This window comes from Misgurnus anguillicaudatus, chromosome 7, assembly GCF_027580225.2.
Source record: "Misgurnus anguillicaudatus chromosome 7, ASM2758022v2, whole genome shotgun sequence".
In the NCBI taxonomy this organism is placed as follows: Eukaryota; Metazoa; Chordata; class Actinopteri; order Cypriniformes; family Cobitidae; genus Misgurnus; species Misgurnus anguillicaudatus.
The window spans coordinates 11,179,874-11,200,429 of record NC_073343.2 but is presented as its reverse complement, the minus strand read 5'-3'; the positions used below and the strand labels follow the sequence as shown (position 1 = coordinate 11,200,429).

The window sequence follows — 20,556 nt, the reverse complement described above, 5'->3', positions numbered from 1 at the left end:
CACTTTTGTTTTGGAGGTTTTTGCATGAAGGCTGGGGCGCTCAGCTTGTTAGAAATGTAAGTGCCATAGAAAAGACTGAAGAATCTATAATATTTCGTTTAATGTCTGTGTATGCACACATTTCTGTGAGCTGTGCACACTGTGCCCCCTTAAAAAAGCCCGGCACATAGGCTGAAGGTCTCGCTCTACTCTTGCCAGTGTACCCGCTGCACTTGTGCATGTGCACTCGCTGCCTGCGGTGCCGCAAAGGAAATAATGTGTTTCCATTCATTATGGGGCATACTCACCAAACGCAAGTTCAACGATTTTTTTTTAATTCTTTAAATTATTTGCAATTTTTATTTGTCTCTAGTAAATCATATACTAGTAATAAATAAGAATAACTATACAAGTAGCATTAAAAGCAAAGGGAAAACTGTTGACCATTAGATTCAGGCATAATAATTTTTTTAATTGTGCCACCCTAAGATTTGTACTGGCCCATTTGTGCCCCCCCATAAAAACAATCCTGGGGGCGCCACTGTGTGCATGATCACAGTTCATATGTGTGGGGAAAGATAAGCTATTAGAGTAAAAATATTGCGTTAGGCTGCTTCATGAGTTAATAAGAAAAAAGATTTTACAATTCCTGCAAATGTAGTGATGAGTTCATGTTCTCATGATTTATTTTTATGAATTAAAATGTTTTGAAATGTGCTGTGGACAGAGACGCATTATGCCAAGAATTATAAAAAATCGTCAATAAGCTCATACTTTGTGCTAAAATAGTATAAATGTTGAGTTTTAAAACCATTTTGAAAAGCTGGTTATATTTTTATGTTTCTGTGCAGGTTCAGCAGACAGTGAGGTTCGGGTTTGTTCCGATCAGAGCTCGTGAGCAGAGAGCGCATTTCTGAATATTAGAAATATTTTAATTAGAAATATATAAAAAATAATAATAATATTATAATGGATTTTTGTTAGGTCGGACAATGATTACCAAATTTCTCATATATTGCATATAACAGTCAAAAAAGTTAAAACTAATGGTGGGTACAAAATGACTCATGACGAAATATGGTGGGTACCCACCGTCGCCGAAATCGACGCCTATGAAAACACCCCCCCCCCCCCCTCTGTTTTTTTTCACAAATCGCACCCTGGATATATCGGCCACTGCAGTGTATTGGTCTATCACCACTAGTTTCTTATGTAGTTTTATGCACTATTTTCTGTTTTAATGGTTAAAAGTATGCAGCACTTTTGGATGCACATGGATGTTTTAGAAAATGGGATTTCACTAACGACTGTATAATATTTTTAAGAAAATCCTGTATGTTATATACTTATCCAGGAACCCTCTAAATGGTGACTGTTTGAAAACCTCGAGTTTAGAAAGTAAAATTGCATGAAAGAGCGTTGTTAAGAACAAGTGTTTGCTGTATAAATATAGTTCTATTTATAGTTCTCACTTCTGAGCAGGTTTGTCCTGTAATAATTTTTCAGGCTTAACTGTAGCACTGACACACAATTGAAGCATTGATACAGGTTTATTAATGCTTTCTTTAAGAGGGCTGATCAGCAGTTAATGTTGTGTAATGTTCTTTCTTACACCTTTCAGTTGAAGTTTCTGTGCTTTTCGAAGGTGTGTCATGTAACACCTTTTTTCTCTCCCTGTCTCTATTTTGTTGTAGAAATCACACTGTATAGTTTGTTTTATTCTGTTGATATTTTAGAAAATGTTTTTTACCAAGTAATTTCAAATGTAGTTTTACAGTTTTTGGAATAATAAATACTGAACATTTTTTTTATTTTGCTTTGTTTGTGATCAAACCTGACTCTCACAGTGAACATAGCCATAACAGCTGGCATGGCATTTAGAAGAAAATAAAAAATCTTGCAATATTGAGTTGTGTCTATTGTACTGCAGTGTGAAAATGTATGTGCCAGATGGGTCTTTGATGGCTTTTTTAGACAAGTGGCAAGATTTATTGTTATGGTATAGCTCTTCTCGGAACACCTGTGTTCTTGTGTATTGGATGCAAAAACACATCTCTAATCTGTTGGTTTAATAATCGCAGACCAATCAAACAATATGTCAGAAGATGCTCGGATGACACAATCGCCTGTTACATCCCTTATAGAAATGGTCTACCTTGTGCCAACGCAGTAGGCATGGATGACAAGACAAGTTTAATTATGATTTTCAGGAAGATGCTTTGTGATAGACGGAATTGTTTTTGCACAAGTGGACTTAAGTGAAACTCTTATAGATTCTGAATACTGCTTTGACTGTGACCTTGTGACAAACACAGATGTGAGGCAGGAACAAGGAAGGTGTGTTTCCTGATATAACTTGGTTGTTTCTTGTATAGAAAGAGTATTTATGGGAAGTGCGAAAAAAGTAATTGTGAATAATGGGAGATGGAAGCACATTTGCTGAATAAATTCTGATGTATCATACATTAAACCCACGGGACTGACTGTATGGCTGTTTCCACTGAAGTTGTCTTTACCATATACAGTATGGGATATACAGGCTCAACGGCGTCTTGGGGTGCACTCATATAATGCGTAACCCAAACAAACCGTCCCAGTGCTTTTTATGGTACCAATTACCCCTCTCTATCATGTTTCTAAAATGTAACCAAACTCTACTTTAAACTAATTTCCCATTGATTTTTTTCGCGTTAACTACACCATTATGTTTATCCGTGGTGGTGAGCTTGTGAGGAGTCAGGAGTGTTTTGCCACTGCAGTTTTTCAGGTTTGGCATATGATGTCATCATTGTTTAAGTTTCTCCCAATTACAATTTTTGTACTTTTATTACTGAAACACCTGCATTGTGTTAAGTGGATGGCAAACCATGGGAAGGGAGTTCTGAATAAATGGTTAAAGGATAATTCCGGTATTTAACACTTTGAGTCTCATTTCTGGTTTGTTTTGGATGAACTACAGTGATGGACACAGAAATTTTGACAATGGGTCGTGTCTTGACTTTTCGACTCATTCAGAAGCGTCTCTTGACTGCTTCAGAATGGAAGTCAATGGCCATGCACAAACATGTCATTAAAACAACACTTAAAGTTCATTTTCAAAACTGTGCTACTCACCGAGTGGTTCGTGGTGTTCGTTGATGATTAAAAACAAGTTGTGTAGCGAAATACAGTTTCTGTCGCGTTTTATTTGGCATTTTGTAAAATTCCATTGACATCTCTTGGAAGACTGTTTGCTCGCTGATATATCACTCCGCCGCCGGGAAACAGAAAAGGGGCTGTTTACATGTGGTTGTGGTTTTTTCGATCGGTTTCTCTCAGAAGAATTTTTTCCCATATTTGTAGGGCTGGACCAGAATATTTGAATATTCGTTCCGTGGGTAGACATTCGATTTTCAGTTTTGAGATTCGAATATATATATATATATATATAAATATTTTACAGTGTTAATGCAGAGCTTTTGCCAAGTAGGAAGTGCGCTTCACGCTCCCGCTCTATAGGTGGCGCAGAGAGACCAACATCCATAGCCAACAGCCACCAAACGCACACCAGTGGAAGAGATCTCCTCGAACAGAAAGCGCGCTTCCTGCTTTGGCATTCACGCTATTAGTGTTGTAAATAACGTTCAGTTTCTTGCAAAAACTGATTGATTTGCTTCACAAGAAGTAGGGTTGGGCATCGTTTTGATTTGAACGATTCTGATTCCAATTCCGATTCTTCCTTTCGATTTCGGTTCTTTTCGATTCTCAATTCTGATTCTTTGAGGGGTGGAGTCAAAACATGACACAGGCTCATTCACAGAGGAAATGTTTATTTTGATTCAATGAGTTTTAGTTTTGGGAACTGCAGCTTATGTTTGAGAAAATTAGGAACGTTGTTGTTCACCACAACTAGCAATTTGGTTAAGCGCTTTGTGTTACGGGAAAATGAGTATTGTCTCTTTAAGAATGTGGGGCTTGTAGTGCAGACCGTGCTGAACTCTGGGTAATGTAGTCGAGGAGCGCTGTGTTCGCATGTGCGTTGTTAATAGTGATACACAGAAGGAAATACGAGCTGTTTTCATGTTTATCTCAAGTTTATTTGCAAGTTTTGCCCTGCCACCTGGGTGTTCAGATGATGTAAACCTGATAAGAAAGCGATGGAGACTGTTTCGTTGGAAATAAAAAAAATGTGCTTCGGAACAACGTTGTCTGCTCATCACTGCGTGTAAACAAACCCGAGTGAACTGTTACAACTACCGTCACGATAGACATGGGGGAAGATAAAAAGGTAACATTTGTTACACTACAATCACTTACCTGATTGTGACGACGATGTTTTTTAATGTGAAATAAAGCCACACTTTTGAGCGTCGCTTACTGTGCTCCATGACTGCAACAGAACAAGTGGGCGCGTGCGCGGCAAGCACTTCCGGAAATACGGTGGCCGCTATGGAAACCAAAACTTGCACGTTTGGAACCGATGATCGGAATCGAAAACAAATTTTCTAAATGATTCCAATGGCATCGTTATTTTGGAACCGGTTCCAGTTGGAACCGGTTCTCGATGCCCAACCCTAACAAGAAGTCAATATGTCACACGGAGTTATGGGGGATTACTGTTGTATTGGATATATATGCTTTAGCTCTTAAAGTGTACGGATCTGTTGACTTGCATGACGGAGCACTGGGGTTTCTGCAAAATATCTTCTGTATTGTTCTGCTGATGAAAAAAACATATTGGATGGTGTAAGTGTTATAAATAAACTTGATTTTGAAAGTATGCTACCGTTTTATTACAGTTTGTTGGACTACGTTACGTTCATTCATGCTTCAGACTCAAATATAGAGCGGAAGTATATACGCGGTTGTGAGGTATCTGAAAAAATAGTTCCACTATAGCAAATAACACGGATTGAAATCATACATTGCGCCAATATATTTGTTTTTGATCATCAACGAATACCGCGGGCCACTCGGTGAGTAGTACAGTTTTGGGGGTGAGCGTTAAGTGTTGTTTTGGTGACGTGTTTGTGCATGCCCATTGGCTTCCGTTCTGGGGCAGTCAAGAGACGCTTCTGGATAGGTCGAGGGGTCGGGACGCGACCCATTGTCGGGGTTTCTGTGTCCATCACTGTGGTTCATCCAAAACAAACTAGAAATGAGACTCAAAGTGTTAAATACCGGAATTATCCTTTAAGTTGTTTTCAGCTCTTTAGTGTTTATTCACATTTATTTACTTCTAGCCAAAGCTAAATTCCCATTCCCACATATCTGCTGGATTATTTTATCAACTTCTCTGATGGCACACACACACACACATATCATAAGTGTTTTTAATGGAGTGACTTGCACTTGTCTTGGTCTTGACATGGTCTCGGCCTTTCTTGGTCTTGGACTTGACTTGGTCTTGATTTAGGTGGTCTTAGCTACAACCCTGCAAGATGGTTTGCCATCATCCATTTAAGGGTAACAAACCGTCCCAGCGCGATTGTCCCCCTTTCCCCCCTTTTAGAATACATATCACTGTTATTTGAAAAAAACAGGAAGTATAGCGGTCCTTTAACACTGGAACCCATGGTGATGTATGTTAAGTCTGTGTTGTGTTTGTTCTGAGTCATTTGGTGCGTGATTACACAAAGCCAATTCTCAAAATCGCACTATTCTTTGAACCGCCAGGGGGCAGGCTTGCCTGCTCGGACAGAATCGCCTCGAGTTCGGTCATTTTCGGTTTCATAACCGCGCACGCAGTTACAAAAATTGCCGTCCACACCTCCATGCGAAATGGGGTCTCGCGCACCCAACACGCACGACCGCCCACTCCGTAACTGTTCTTAAAGATAAGTTAACTGCAATATTTTAAGTGTGGTTAATGGTGAAACTGGTTAATCTCTGCATCCCTATACAAGAGCACTATTATTTCGGAATTATGATGTTCTATCCTGCTAAAGTAAATTACCTACAGTATGCTGGATAAAAATTGCTAGCTAAAAAATATATATTTTCTGCACATGAGGTAGAAGTAAAGAAGTACTAACATTTTAATAATGGATTAATTTCTTTTTTTTTATTTGTACAGTTGCAGTGATGATGATGGTGATGAAAAGAAGACAGAGCTGAGAGCCGAGTGTGTGTGGTTGTGTTACGTTCACATTGGGAGCTGGAAGAACCCCTCCCCCACACACACTGCATCCATGTTCTCCCCCGACCAGGAAAACATCTCTACATCCTCAACCAAAGTGCCAGTCAAATATGGAGAACTTATTGTGCTTGGGTATAATGCCTTTTGACCACTGACTTTGCATCAGGGAAAACATCTGTCCTTTACATTGAATAGGGTGTAATGCTTCTGAAGCTGTGTTAGGGGCCGTTCACATTTCATATCTTTTGTGTACACAAGTTTCTTATTATATTTCTAGACGTGCGCCATGCATGCTCAAATTGAGTTTTTTTCGAAGCATCGAGTTAAAAATATTTACATTTAATTTAAACCTGCAACGCAGGTCATGTGACAAGAACCAACTTCAACTTTCAGAGATGGGAAAAGTATACACATCCTTTACTCAAGTAGTAGTACAGATACTTAAAAATACTGTTAAAAATTAAAGTACTGACTAAACTTCTTCTTACGCAAGTTAAAGTGAAGAAGTATGGGAGCTCACATGTACTTAAGTAAAAAGTATCCATAAACACTGTTTTAGTGTCACGGACTTTAGGGGTATTACAGTGGCAGTATTTTAGCGACGTAATGCACTAATTCACAGCAGTTGTGCAGGGGTTATTATTTGTTTGTGTGTGTGTGTGTGTGTGTGTGTGTGTGTGTGTGTGCACGCTCTTGTGTTGGTTACGCGCGCGCATGCATTTATATAGGCTTATACATATTGCATATATATATATTTTGAAAAATACAAATGTAAACGAGAATCATATATATATTTCTTAACAAACTTGCATGTTCATAGGCACCGATTTCTTTTTTTCACCTACTTCGCAACTGCAGACATTCTGGAGTGCCCAAATGCTTTAAAAAGGAGGAAAGCAGTGCGGTCACGATTTCTGCATGGTTTTAGATGCAAAATGTGAAGCACTTGAGCATATGGTCTTGGCCATTTCGGTAGGTGCACCCAAGGGATCGGCTCCCATGTACGTTTTTTGACAAACATGGTTCAAGTGAGTAACCTTTTTGCGGTTATGTTTCCAGCCCCTCTGAAAACGCATTCTGATGGTGTACTGGGAGGGCAGTTTAATACTTTTTTGCAATCTTGAGTGACCAATTGAGAATAGCCTCATTTTTCTGCCCCCAAGCCCAAATCAGTTGCCTCCCCTTGCAAATAGCCCATTAACTCTTGAATCTGCTGGCCATTTGCATTCACACCAACTTGAAGACATCTCGCTACACGACCATTATGAGCTCACAAAGCAGCTTAAAACTATCACGTTACGTTTAAAACTGAGTTGATTATACCTCATCTCCTGTGTGTGACAGGTCACTTCACATAATTGTTTATTTCAAGATTTTTTAAACAAAGTGTATATTAAAGAGCATGTATTTTTCGATTTACGATTTTTCACATCCTTTGGTGTGTAAGTGTGTGTTACTTAGGGCTGTGCAAAAGAATCGCCTGGGATTCTCATGCGTGTTTCATCACTGAAGCCGGTTCGGTGATTAGAAGTGGATCGCCATCGCTGCTTTCGGATGGAGCAGCGTTTGCTGTACAGAGCCGTGGTTCACAGAGAAACTAGGAAAAATCGGGTTAATAATTGAGGGAAATCGACTCCGATAATCTATGCGATTTTGCCTGGCTTCTCGGTGAACTGCGGCTCTGTGTGGTGGATGCTGCTCCATCTGAAAGCAGCTGAAGGTGATTTACTTCACCGGACCGGCTTTGCTGATGAAACACACATGAGAATCGCAGGGTGATTTTTTGCACAGCCCTAGTGTTACTGCATGCAGGCATGAAAATCCCTCACCTTAAGGTGAAATTCCAAGCAAAATAACATTGTTTTTAGCAATGTAGTAGGTGCTCTTTAAGACAACTTTGACTTTTCAAATTTATTTTCATTCCCTAACACTCATGAATTTGTTTCATTCTCAACAGATTTTTATAAAATAATCAGTTCACAGATTAAAACTAAAGTAACGAGCCTGGTTTAAAAATGTAAGTATAAAGTACAGAGTAACAAAGTATTTGTACAGGGTTCCCATGGGTCCTTGAAATCCTTGAAAGTCGAATCTGGGGGGGGGGATTCAAGGACCTGAGAAGGTTTTGACACATGAAAACGTCTCGGGTTACGTATGTAACTGTTGTTCCCTGAGAAGGGAACTCGCGCTGCGTCTCCCTTGCCATACTTCCTGCATCCCTCTAACGGCGTCTTTGGCAATATTTCAGATAGCGATATACTTCCTGGCTCCCGCGTCACCCTTTCTTTGTTGTTAAGCCTCACCATTGGTTGAATTTGATATACACATTCAGACGCACTTACTCCTGAAGGCGTCTCAAAAGTGTCACCGCAGTGACGCAGCGCGAGTTCCCTCAAAAGGGAACTGTAACAATGTGTCTTAAAAGGTAACAAAATGTAACCTTACTCTCACTTGAAATGTGTCCCCACATTTAGTCCTTGAATTTTGGGCCTGGAAAGTCTTTGAAAGGTCCTTGAATTTGAAGTTAACCAAGGTGTGGGAACCCTGTTTTTACTTTGTTGCTTCCCGTCTTTGTCAACTTTACATATCAACATTGTATCATGTAAACATTGTATCATTCCATATCAACGCAATCTGGAGAAACAGCTGATTATAGTTGTACAAGATTACCCAGAGCTATATGATCTGTTAAACGGCTATTATTTTGACACAAATAGATGAAACAGTGCATAGAGATGTATTACTGAATATGTGGAAAGAGTGGTCCGAGCCTTTTTGAAAGAAGAAAGGAATGTTTTCAGGTAGAGTTTTAGACGCGAAATGTGAACATCACCTTGGGTATAATTTTGTGTACTTTTGTGTTTTTGAAATTGAAATTGGTGCTATAAAGATTCTCGTTTGTGTGGTTGTTGTTAACAATTATTCTAAGCAAGATGTTATGGGAGATAAATGTTCAAAGGAACAATGGTGCACTCAGTGCAAACACACTGGGTCTAAAGTTGGTGTTGAAATATTACCCGGCACCACACCACAATGCACTTCATTCACTTTCGTTTGCAGAACAGACTGTTGATTTTTGCCATAATCACATGACTGCCTGACGTCTAAAAGACCTTTTTTATTAGATGTTTTTTTTTTGTAAAGATCTCACATCCATATTATAGTCTGTGTTGGGTTACGGTTGATATTAATGTTTTGTTGGTTATCTTGTGGGCTATGCCCTGCTAAAACAGTGTTATGGCTATTATGGTATACAAAATGTTTTTAATTTTTGTAAGGACTGATATTGATTCTGTTGACGGTTTTGGGAATGTTATTTAGGTCTAGTTATTAAATTTCCAACTGTATTGAACCAAGTGTCTTTTGGGTGTGTTTGACCACACACACTCGCACATTCTGTTCAATGAGTATATATCCTGTTGAAGTCTCTGAGGAAAGTCATTTTCCTTTTCCACCTTCTTTCCCCAAAATTCCTCCCTCTCTTTTGCACACCATTTTGCTTTGCTTTCCTTAGAGTAACAGCTGAAACTCTATGGGGTGGCTTCCTGGACAGGGATTATCTTAAACCAGGACTAGGCCTTAGTTTAATTAGGAAATATAACTAGTTTTAACAAACATGCCTTACTAAAAACATTACTTGTTTGCATTTTGAGGCAAAACAAAGGGTACTGATGTATTTTAAGATATGTCAGTGCAAGTTGTTTTCAGTTTGGACAGCTCTTACATTTATTTTAGTCTAGTACTAGTCTAATCCCTGTCCAGGAAACCACCCCAATAACTTTCTTTATCTCCACATCTTGAGGATTTTGTCCTCAATCCCTTGTGCATGCAGTAGATTCTGAATGAATGCAGTCATCAATGAGTTTATTAAGAAATTACAGCCCTGGGAAATACCCAACCAGATTCCTGTGTGTTTGTTTGAAATTCCCATTTCGTGCTGATTGGTGTTCTTGAGCGTTGTGTCCTAATTCTGTGTTTGCCTATATATCTCTCTTTTAGATCACTATGGAAAGTCTCTGCGTGACATACAGCTTTTGACATATGAAGAAGGCATAACCATTTCTTGCACTTTTCTAAACTGCATTGTGGAAGGGTATTAGACCTCAGCTCCAGATCACGGATTTCAGCAGGCAGCCTCTAGAGAATTAAACACAATCTCTCAGCTTGTTTGGCTTGTTTATGGGGCACATTGCGATTAATGTGGGTTTGCCAAAATATGTCAGGAATGCAGCCAACAACGTCAACTCGTTTTTAAAGTGCCTTTTGTTAGCTCATGTTAAATCAATCAGGGAGTCTTAATGAAGTCCATTACTGTGCATCTAAAGCCAAGACCCACACACAACTTTCAAACACATACAACTACTGTTTCTATGTGCTGTTCCAGAGAACACTTTCTAGTTACCAATTGGTGGGTAACTAATAAAGAAACAAGTGTTGTTTATAGTCGAGCGTTGGTTCTATGTCGTAGCTACGTCGTAGACTGTGAGTAGCCTGACGCGCACCTTGCCAGAATTTTAGCAACGCGTCCGTTCTTTGCGGACCGTAAGCGCTGTGATTGGTCTGCTAGAACCTCTGTGTCACATTTATTCATAACCATTTCCACTTGCAACAAATATTTAAGAATTTAGTTTGCATAATTCTACAAAAGCATTGGGCTAAATATCTGCTATAATACACAATTAACAGATAATCTTGTCTGTGTGTGGTTTTTATGTTTGTGCTTTTCTAAAGCTGTCTGGCTGCTTTGTCCTCCACCTGTTGCCTATGGCAGAGGTCTAGATGGAGAAAGACTTGGGTACAGCTGATTTGAGTAAAATCTGTCTTTCTCCACAGGTATAATGGCTCTCTACCAAACGGGGACAGAGGTAGAAGGAAGAGCAGGTTTGCACTCCTCAAAAGACCCAAATCCAATGGTGTGAAACCGAGCACTGTACATGTAGCCTGCACCCCACAGGCGGCCAAGGTACACACAGAAACACAGTGCACAAGACCATTTAAAGAGAATTGATAGTACTATGTTAATTAGTTCTGGGCTTGTTAAAAAAACTAGGTGGGTTTGAGCTGGAGTGACACACGCACATCTGGATACTGATAAGCTCTTTGAACAACACATCTGTGGTTCCCCCACCCTCACATGCACTCGCATGATTTTGGCCTTGGGTCTCTAATTCCATTGTTAGATAGATTATATGTTACAGCTTAGTCATCCCGATGACTAAAATAGTTTTTTCTTGGTTCTCCTAATCTGTGCAATATTCAAATGCATTTAATAATTGAATTCTCAGGCATTATTTATATTTATGGCATTAGCAGAAATTGAATTTTGGGGATTTATACCATGAATTCACCATTAAACTTACTGTATTACCTCTAATATAAATTTCTCACATCCACTTATTGTCTTTCTAGGCCATAAGTAACAAGGATCAGCACAGCATTTCCTACACGCTGTCCCGAGCACACACTGTAGTGGTGGAGTACACTCAAGACAGCAATACAGACATGTTTCAGGTAGTGAGTCACTACTAAATGAGCAAGATGAGGTGTCCCTATCGACTCCTCTCTATGTATACAGCAGTTCACGCAGATCCACAGCAATGCATTTATTTGAATGTGGGATGTTTTCTCTGCATTTCAGATTGGCCGCTCAACCGAAAGCCCTATAGATTTTGTGGTGACCGACACTGTTCCCGGGAGTCAGAGCAACTCAGACACGCAGACTGTTCAGAGCACCATCTCTCGCTTCGCGTGTCGAATCATGTGCCAGCGAACGCCTCCTTACACCGCCCGCATATATGCTGCCGGGTTTGACTCCTCCAAAAACATCTTCCTGGGGGTAAGAGATTGGAAAATACATAGTTGCTGTGAAAGAGTGACTTTATTTGCTACAAAAAAGTACAAAGTAAAAATGTATTGCTTGAATCTCCAATGAAAGTACATTTTGTGTCAAAATGGATGAACATTTTTTGTATTCACTGTAAGTGTAAAATGTATTATGCTTATTTTGTAAATGTTATGCTAGTAAAAAAATTTCTTTGGTCTCTCAGGAGAAAGCAGCAAAGTGGAAGACTTCTGATGGACAGATGGATGGTCTGACTACTAACGGAGTGTTGGTTATGCATCCTCGGCACGGCTTCATGGAGGACTCCAAACCCAGTGTGTGGAGAGAGATTTCAGTGTGCGGAAATGTGTTCACCCTGAGAGAGACCCGCTCGGCTCAACAGCGAGGAAAGATGGTCAGTGCTGTTGTTTTGATTATGTTTACAAGTAGAGATATAAAATTTATTTTAGATCTTGATAGATGCAAACCAAAATATAAGTTCACTTATAAAAACTGTCTCACCATCATCCGTTTTCTGCCATACACAGTTTTTTGACCGAGTATCAAGTAAAAAACTGCTCAACTTTCTAAATGTGTTTTAAAAAAGTCCTGTGTCATCAATATTGTGCGAGTGTGTTTCCTGCTTTTCTTATATTTGTTTATAGTGATGTACTTAAAGTGTGTATTGTTCTGATAGTAAGAAAATACATCATTGTACATGTCATGGGGCATAAATAGTTATTTTTGTACTTTTTTGATTAATTTTGGAGTAATACATTAACTTGAAAGTGAAGAGTTTGGTTCCAAAACGCGATAAACGCCATTTAAAAAAAAATTAGTTACTGCCAAAATCAGTTTTATATCAGGTCAGTTTTTAAAAGTAAATTCTTAATTTTACGCAAAATCCAATATCCGCCGTGTTATTCTGTCATCTTTTCTCCCTTTTCCCCCCAAAATGCAATAAACCCACTCCTCCTTTTCTGCAGAATACAATAAATCAGCTCTACAAATCACAGCGCACCATTCCACACATTGTAAACAACAATGGTGGCGCGTTGAGTACATGGAATCCTAGTCTACTTTGTACTTCATGATCAACAAACAAACAAAACAAAATAATACTTTAATGGCATTGATAAACCTGTGGTGGTTTTCTGTGATGGGAAAGAAACGTAAGTCATCAACATCTAATAATTTACGTGAGAGGCACTCGGGAGCCGGTTGCTTGTTCTCCCGACAGCATCAAGCTTCTCTCATGCTAACACATTGACCACAGGGAATCTTATGAAAAACTTTCCATAATTTTACTCAGTCAATGAAAATCGAGCAGGACCAAAACATTTTACAGCTGATCGCTGTGAAAACTTTAAGCAACGCGTCCCAAGTATAACCACAGCAATGACTATATGACAAAGTAAGTGTTTTGGTTAATGCCATTAATGTTTATTTTTTTAATCAGTGTATACCACTGTTCAACTAAATCGGTGCTTCTCAAATAGTGGGGCGGGACCCCCAGGGGGGGCGCGCGAGACCCCGGGGAAAATACTTTTTCAGGAAGTGATTTTTTTGAACCGCCACTTAAAGACATTACACCCCAATCACGCTGATAAGCCGCTTGAGTTTTTATTATTATTTATTGATTATATTTAATTTAATTTTTCAGTTTAAAATGGTCAAAAAATATTATACGTTAAATAAGGATTGATTTTTTTATTTCAGGCAAATTGATGCATTTTTAAGTCTTTTCTGTTACAGACTAAAAACAATGTTAATAAAGTTATTCTTTGTTGTAAGTTGATTGATATTTCTTTTTTTGTGTTTTCTTTAATGTTAATAAGGATACAATGTTTTGCAGATGTGCAATTTTATAGACAAATTATACTATTTACAGTCACGGCGGAGAGTTGGGGGGGCGCGAAATGTTTACTTCTTCCTGGGGGGCGTGACAGAAAATAATTGAGAAGCACTGAACTAAATGAATATAACATGGCAAAGATGAATGCACATTTATATTTTGATTCAATAGATTTATAGCATTTTGAAAAAAAAATTCATGGATTTATTGCATTTTGTGGATCAAATATTTCATCTTATAATCTTTGAAAATCAAGTTATGGATTTGAATTTTTTTATGTTTTTATAACCTAAAGATGCTATGTGAAAATTAGTTTTTTGGTTTTCATCTTGTCACTTTCTTGGTATAGAAAACACGTTTTTACCGAAATTAGTCAATTAGTTTATCGTTAAGGTCTTATTTTTTAAATGTCCCACAAATATACCCCATTGTAAATAGTATTGCATAATCACTGGCAGAAGGTATTTCTACCATCACACAATACACAGAACCAATACTGTATTCTGAAGTAAGCCAAATGATAAGGACATAAATATCAGCATGTATTTATAAAGCAGGCTGTAATGTGGTGTCTGGCAGGTTTATGAAATTCAAGCTGTGCTGAAACAGTTAGATGGTTCCCTGCAAGACGGGACATTAGGGCGCTCTGGTGCCTTTGACCGGTTGCTCTGGGATGCAGTTGCCACAGTAATGGCTTGTGCGAGATGTTTTTCTCTGCTGGATGTAACACAACGCTGTAAGATGATCTCAAACTGATCTGCTAAGTACGTCAGACTGGCGCTCCAATGAGAACAATCTCTTTTTCTTTCTTTCAACACTTTTCCCCATCGTCATAGTATGTCGTTGTTGCTGTTCCCAAATAATCTTTTGAATACGGTCTCACAGTGCTGACCACTGACTGTGCTGCTGTGGATAGCTGCGCTGGTTTTCTATTTATTAGATAAATAGTGGTGGCAAAAAGTGATGTCCGGGGGTTATATATGGGGTGTATGATACAAAACTGACAAAACATTCAACTTTTAAGATGTTTGTTGGACAAAATAATTTGGCAAAAAGGCAAACCAATTGTCTATTAAGGAATCTGGGTTTTACATGTTAAATGTTTAAAAATCTCAGTTAATAAAGCATACATTAAAGGATTAGTCCATTTTCTTAAAAAAAATCCAGATAATTTACTCACCACCATGTCATCCAAAATGTTGATGTCTTTCTTTGTTCAATCGAGAAGAAATTATGTTTTTTGAGGAAAACATTCCAGGATTTTTCTCATTTTAATGGACACCAACACGTAACAGTTTTAATGCAGTTTAAAATTGCAGTTTCAACTGAGTTTCAAAGGACTCTAAATGATCCCAACCGGGGCATGGGGGTCTTGTCTGGCAGAACGATTGTCATTTTTGACAAGACAAATAAAAATATGCACACTTACACTGCAACTTCTCTTCTTCCTCCGGCTGAAGAGCCAGCGCGACTTTACGTTATTGTGTAATGACGTCGAAAGGTCATGTGTTACATATATGAAACGCACATTTGCGGACCATTTTAAACAATAGACTGACACAAAGACATTAATTAGTATCATTCGACATACAACAACGTCGGAACAGTTTTCTTTCTCCACACTTGTAAACACTGGGGCGTAGTTTCGCATACGTCCTCCGTGACCTCTTGACGTATTGCGTGAGGTCGCGCTGGTGCATCACATGACCAGAGATAGATGAGAAGTTGTGGTGTAAAAGTGCATATTTTTTATTTGTCTTGTCAAAAACGACAATTGTCTCGCCAGACAAGACCCTTATGCCTCGTTTGGGATCATTTAGAGTCCTTTGAAACTCCGTGGAAACTGCAATTTTAAACGGCATTAAAACCGTTTCGTGTTGGTGTCCATTAAAATGAGAAAAATCCTGGAAAGTTTTCCTCAAAAAACATAATTTCTTCTCGACTGAACAAAGACAACAACATTCTGGATGACATGGTGGTGAGTAAATTATCTAGATTATTTTTTAAGAAAATTGACTAATCCTTTAACTAAAATATTATGTTATTAATATATGATGATCCTCTTTTGTGGTAATAGTCATTGTCTTGGGCTTTATAAACAAGTGTTGTTTTGCCCATTTGTTTTGTTTAAATCTTTGCCAAGCCTTCTGAAATTCTTGTCAAAGCTGAACTTTTTTATACTTGAAACACACTAATGCAACATGCATGCACAATTTCTTTAATAATGCGTCTTTTATAAAATATTTAAATAAAGATCAAAGATGTCAATTGTTGAAAGTTGGACAACACTTTCAGCCCCTGCTGTTTTTCAGATTTAAGCAAAACTGCACAAACTGATCCTGGTTAAATAGATGTTACAGTGAGGAAATGGTTAGTAGTTAGTTGTTGGATTCTTACTGATTGTATGGGGTGGACAGGTGTCTTTATGCAGCTAACGACCTCAAACAGGTGCATCTGGAGGTGGACATTTTAAAGGCAGACTAACAGGTCTTTGAGGGTCACAATTCTAGCTGATAGACAGGTGTTCAAATACTTATTTGCAGCTGTATCATACAAATAAATAGTTAAAATATCATATATTGTGATTTCAGTTTTTTTTTTTTAGATTATGTCTCTCACAGTGGACATGCAATTTCAGACCCCTCCATGATTTCTAAGTGGAAGAACTTGCAAAATAGCAAGGTGTTTAAATACTTATTTTCCTCCCTGTATATACTGAAACTATTCTTGTCTTGAGGATATTTGGCAATGATTTGAACCCTTTACTCTTCTAAACTATACTTGGAAACTAGGATGCTTGTGCCACCAGTGTTGCACTACTGGCAACAAGACAAAACTGGCGTGCACTTACTAATACAATTTGGCTGTTCAGTAAAGTCTTGAGGTAAATTCGATTTCTCCAAAAAAATCTGATTATGTGCATGTTTGAGTAAATGCTTATATTGCCTTAATTTCTGAGCACTTTCTCAATGGGTTTCATTTTACTGTTAGTCTGGTTTACTGTAATACATATCTATCCATCCATCTGTCCAACCTAAATTTCATATTTATTCTCTGGCTACAGTGAATTACATGCAGACACGGTAGTTTTACATTTGTTTACATTTATGCATTTGGCAGATGCTTTTATTCAAACTTACTTACAGTACATTCCAACCATATTTATTTTTATTCAGGATGTATTCCATAGAAATCGAACCCAAAACCTTTTACACTGCTAATGCATAGCTCTACTGACTGAGCTACAAGAACCATTATTTAATATTTGACCAATTTTTTTCACAACTCCAGTATTTCTTATTGTAACTTACATCGCTGAAAACTAAACATAGCAATGTCGGTTTCCCCCTAATATCGGGCAGGTCTAGTTCATATACAGCTGTGTGTGTTTGGGGGGGTTGGGTGTGGGGTGTGGTGTAATGCAGTATGATGAAGGTCAAACAAAAGGCTGATCAAGGGCGATTCGCCAATTCACTGCAGTCTGTGAAGTCTTTGTCACCAGCATTGTGTATATGACTCAAGGATGTATGTGTGAATAACAGGGTGTAATACAGTTTGCATTTTTTATTCTCTAAATCACATGCTGAGAGACTCCCTCTACTGGTTAAACAGCTCTATTATTAGAGATATTATTATTTGTGTATTTCTGGCACAGATCGGAGATTTCAATATAGAATCATTACTGCACAGTTTGAGCTTACTGCCCCCTGTGGGCACATACTCAACACTGCACCTTCTCTGTTTTAGATTTAATCACCCAGCATTTGTTTCACTAACTATAGGTTATATAGAAAAAATATTGTTCCATTAATAACTAACCAAAGGGTTCCCATGTTTTTGGACTATTTTAAATTAAACATCTATCTAATAATTATGCAAAGGTCATGAAAATTAATTGTTGCTCTGTCTCTCTCGCTCTCTTTGTAGGTAGACAATGAGACGCAAGAGTTAGTAGATGGCTCTCTGATCGATCTCTGTGGAGCGACTCTCTTGTGGCGTACGGCTGAAGGACTTTCCCGCACTCCCACCGTCAAACACCTAGAGGCACTCCGACAGGAGCTGAATGCTGCTCGACCCCAGTGCCCTGTGGGTTTCAACACCCTCGCTTTCCCCAGCATGCGCAGAAAGGACATCGTGGATGAGAAGCAGCCATGGGTCTACCTAAACTGCGGACACGTTCACGGCTACCACAACTGGGGGAACCGCGATGCCGAGAGGGACGGAAGAGAAGGCCGGGAACGGGAATGTCCCATGTGCCGCGCTCGTGGGCCATATGTACCGCTGTGGCTGGGCTGTGAGGCAGGATTTTATCTAGACGCGGCCCCACCCACTCACGCGTTTAGTCCCTGTGGTCATGTGTGCTCGGAAAAAACAGCGGCGTATTGGTGTCAAATCCCCCTCCCTCATGGAACGCACACTTTTCACGCCGCCTGTCCTTTCTGTGCCCAGCAGCTCAGCGGTGAGCAGGGATACATCAGACTGATCTTCCAAGGGCCTGTGGATTAAACCCACTTGCTTACAACCTTATGCAGCAGTAATCTCACAGTCTGATATTTTACAACAAATAATCAGATGAACAGTCAGCCTTTATCTTTCTTCCGGTTTCTTTACGTTGGTTATGTAATTAACTTTTTATAACGCTGAATTTTTCTGCACTCAGACTGTTTTTTTCTTCCTCTGATTTGTAAGTTACCTTTATACTGCTTTTTCAAATATGGAGAAAATAGAGAGAGATTTATATATATATATATATATTTTCCACAAAAAAAAAAATTATTAAACAAATTGACCTATTCAAAATAACAGAGCATATGCACACCCATGTTTTGGATTGCTTTGGTGGCTCTGGTTTTTATTTAAGTGGTTGACATAGATGGTGATATGTACAGTAATTATTTACAAACCGTAATACTCAGCATTAGATGCAATACACCCTTCTCATATATAATGAGATCATAGGTGAGTCTATTTGTTCTTGCGTCATTCAATAATTCCCAGTGTTTCATAAAGCAACTACATTAGATTATAGAAAGTTGTTTAAATTCAGATGTTTCTAACTTAAAAAAATACTTTATTTATACACCGTATCAATGTTTATCAAAGATTATTATTATTATTATTGGTGTGTTCTTTGGGGAGTTGCGTTTTATGTAGCTGTTTTTATTTCAATCTTTTTGTTCATATGTCCATGTCTCTAATGTCTAATGAGTCTCTTTCCATCTTCTACATGTAGCCTTTGGTAGATCTCAGACTTCCTCTGTTCTGTACTTTGTTCTCATGTTTGTAGGTAACACGATTATTATGTGTGTGTGAAATCTTCTTTGCAATAGTTTCAAAGTGAACCAATAAGGTCGTGCTCAGAGAAAGTTATTGAAACATCAAAACTTCCAGAAAGGCCTAAAAGTCTTCACCACCCTTTAAGCACAGGCCAAAACCAGAAGTCCTGTGTGTCTGTGTGATTGTCAGAGAGTGTTTGCAAAAATATTGTGTATAAGTCAGCTACAAATGTCTCTGTTCCTTGCTTTGACACTGTCTGGAAATACATAGTTCTTCATAAAATGCTTTGTGGTTCTTTGCTTCCTTCAAGTGGTGACTGCATTTGTCCAATAATGTGCTAAATTATCAACAAGACATGAATTTCCTTTTTATAAATATATATATATAGATGTTTCTATCAAGTGACAGAGGAATGAACGCCAAAAGTTTAAATTGGATGTATAGCCCTAAATAAAGAATTTTGGTAAAATGTCAAAATGAGTAGAAATATCACTTTCAGGAATGACCTGCAAGAACCACAGCACGATAAAACGTATCTGGATCACTTACCTGCTATGTTATTCTAATGATTTTCCGAAGACTGTGTACCCAAAACCTACTAAAAACATGATTCCAAGAGAGGTCAAAACTTTTTTAATTTATATAATGTGTGTGTGTGTGTGAGGTTTTATTTGAAAGATAAGTTATACCACTTTTTTGACTTCCATCACATGCAGAGCACAATTTGTGCATTGACTCCTGTTTGCAAGCAAGTTAGATTTTAAATTCTCCTTGAAGAATTGACCTCTGTGTACGAGTAGGTGATATATTTGAATTTTTAATTTTGTTATGTTTGAATTTATGTATTGTAGATACTGTTGTGTGAATGTATTAAATGTATTGTACTGTGTTTTCTGTAAGAATCTGTTGAATCCAAAGGGTTGAGAATTGGATTGAAATATTCTTCCCAACTATGGATTCCATATTTATACCACCTTTCAATTTCTGCTGTTCTGAACAGCAACCAGACAGCATGCTGGTGCAATTATCACCTCAGGGAGTTCCCTCAATTTAGACCACCAGGGCATGTGTACATGAAGTATTTCAGATCCAGGCAGCTTGTCTGGGATCTGTGTGTGTGTGTGCGCGCTCGAAGTGCTACGAGTGACTTTGAAGCTTGATCACACCACAGAGATCTTTCTTCTTCTTATGTCATTTGTCCAGTATTAAACACACTAAATGTTAGCATCACATTTATACATCTTTTAAGGGTTTCACACGCTTGAAGACTGCGTGTGTAAAGGGCTTTTTCCTTTTCATGTTTTGTTGATTTTATTTTAATTCTTTGGCTGGCTTTTGTCATGTTTTGGTCTAACCAGTCTGCATGATGCTAGTTCAAGTGCGTATGTGAGAAAGGATGTGTCCGTGTATTCGGAAAAATCAGTATACTTGCAGGCAAATGCTGAAAATGTTTCTGACCATTTTTTTGTACCAATTTTAAACAAATAAAAATGTTTAAAAGTTGAA

At 38.4% G+C, this 20,556-nt stretch overlaps 1 protein-coding gene across 1 annotated transcript in view; it reads left to right on the top strand.

The window, feature by feature from the left end:
- Positions 1-20,556, top strand: part of peli1b (pellino E3 ubiquitin protein ligase 1b) — a 42,643-nt gene extending 22,087 nt beyond the window's left edge. Inside the window, exons 2-7 of the mRNA XM_055172040.2 lie at positions 6,035-6,229; positions 10,931-11,060; positions 11,507-11,608; positions 11,736-11,933; positions 12,145-12,333; positions 17,701-20,556. Coding sequence (XP_055028015.2) covers positions 6,150-6,229; positions 10,931-11,060; positions 11,507-11,608; positions 11,736-11,933; positions 12,145-12,333; positions 17,701-18,279 — 1,278 coding nt within the window. The 5' untranslated portion in view covers positions 6,035-6,149 and the 3' untranslated portion in view covers positions 18,280-20,556. The remainder of the gene's footprint in view (positions 1-6,034; positions 6,230-10,930; positions 11,061-11,506; positions 11,609-11,735; positions 11,934-12,144; positions 12,334-17,700) is intronic.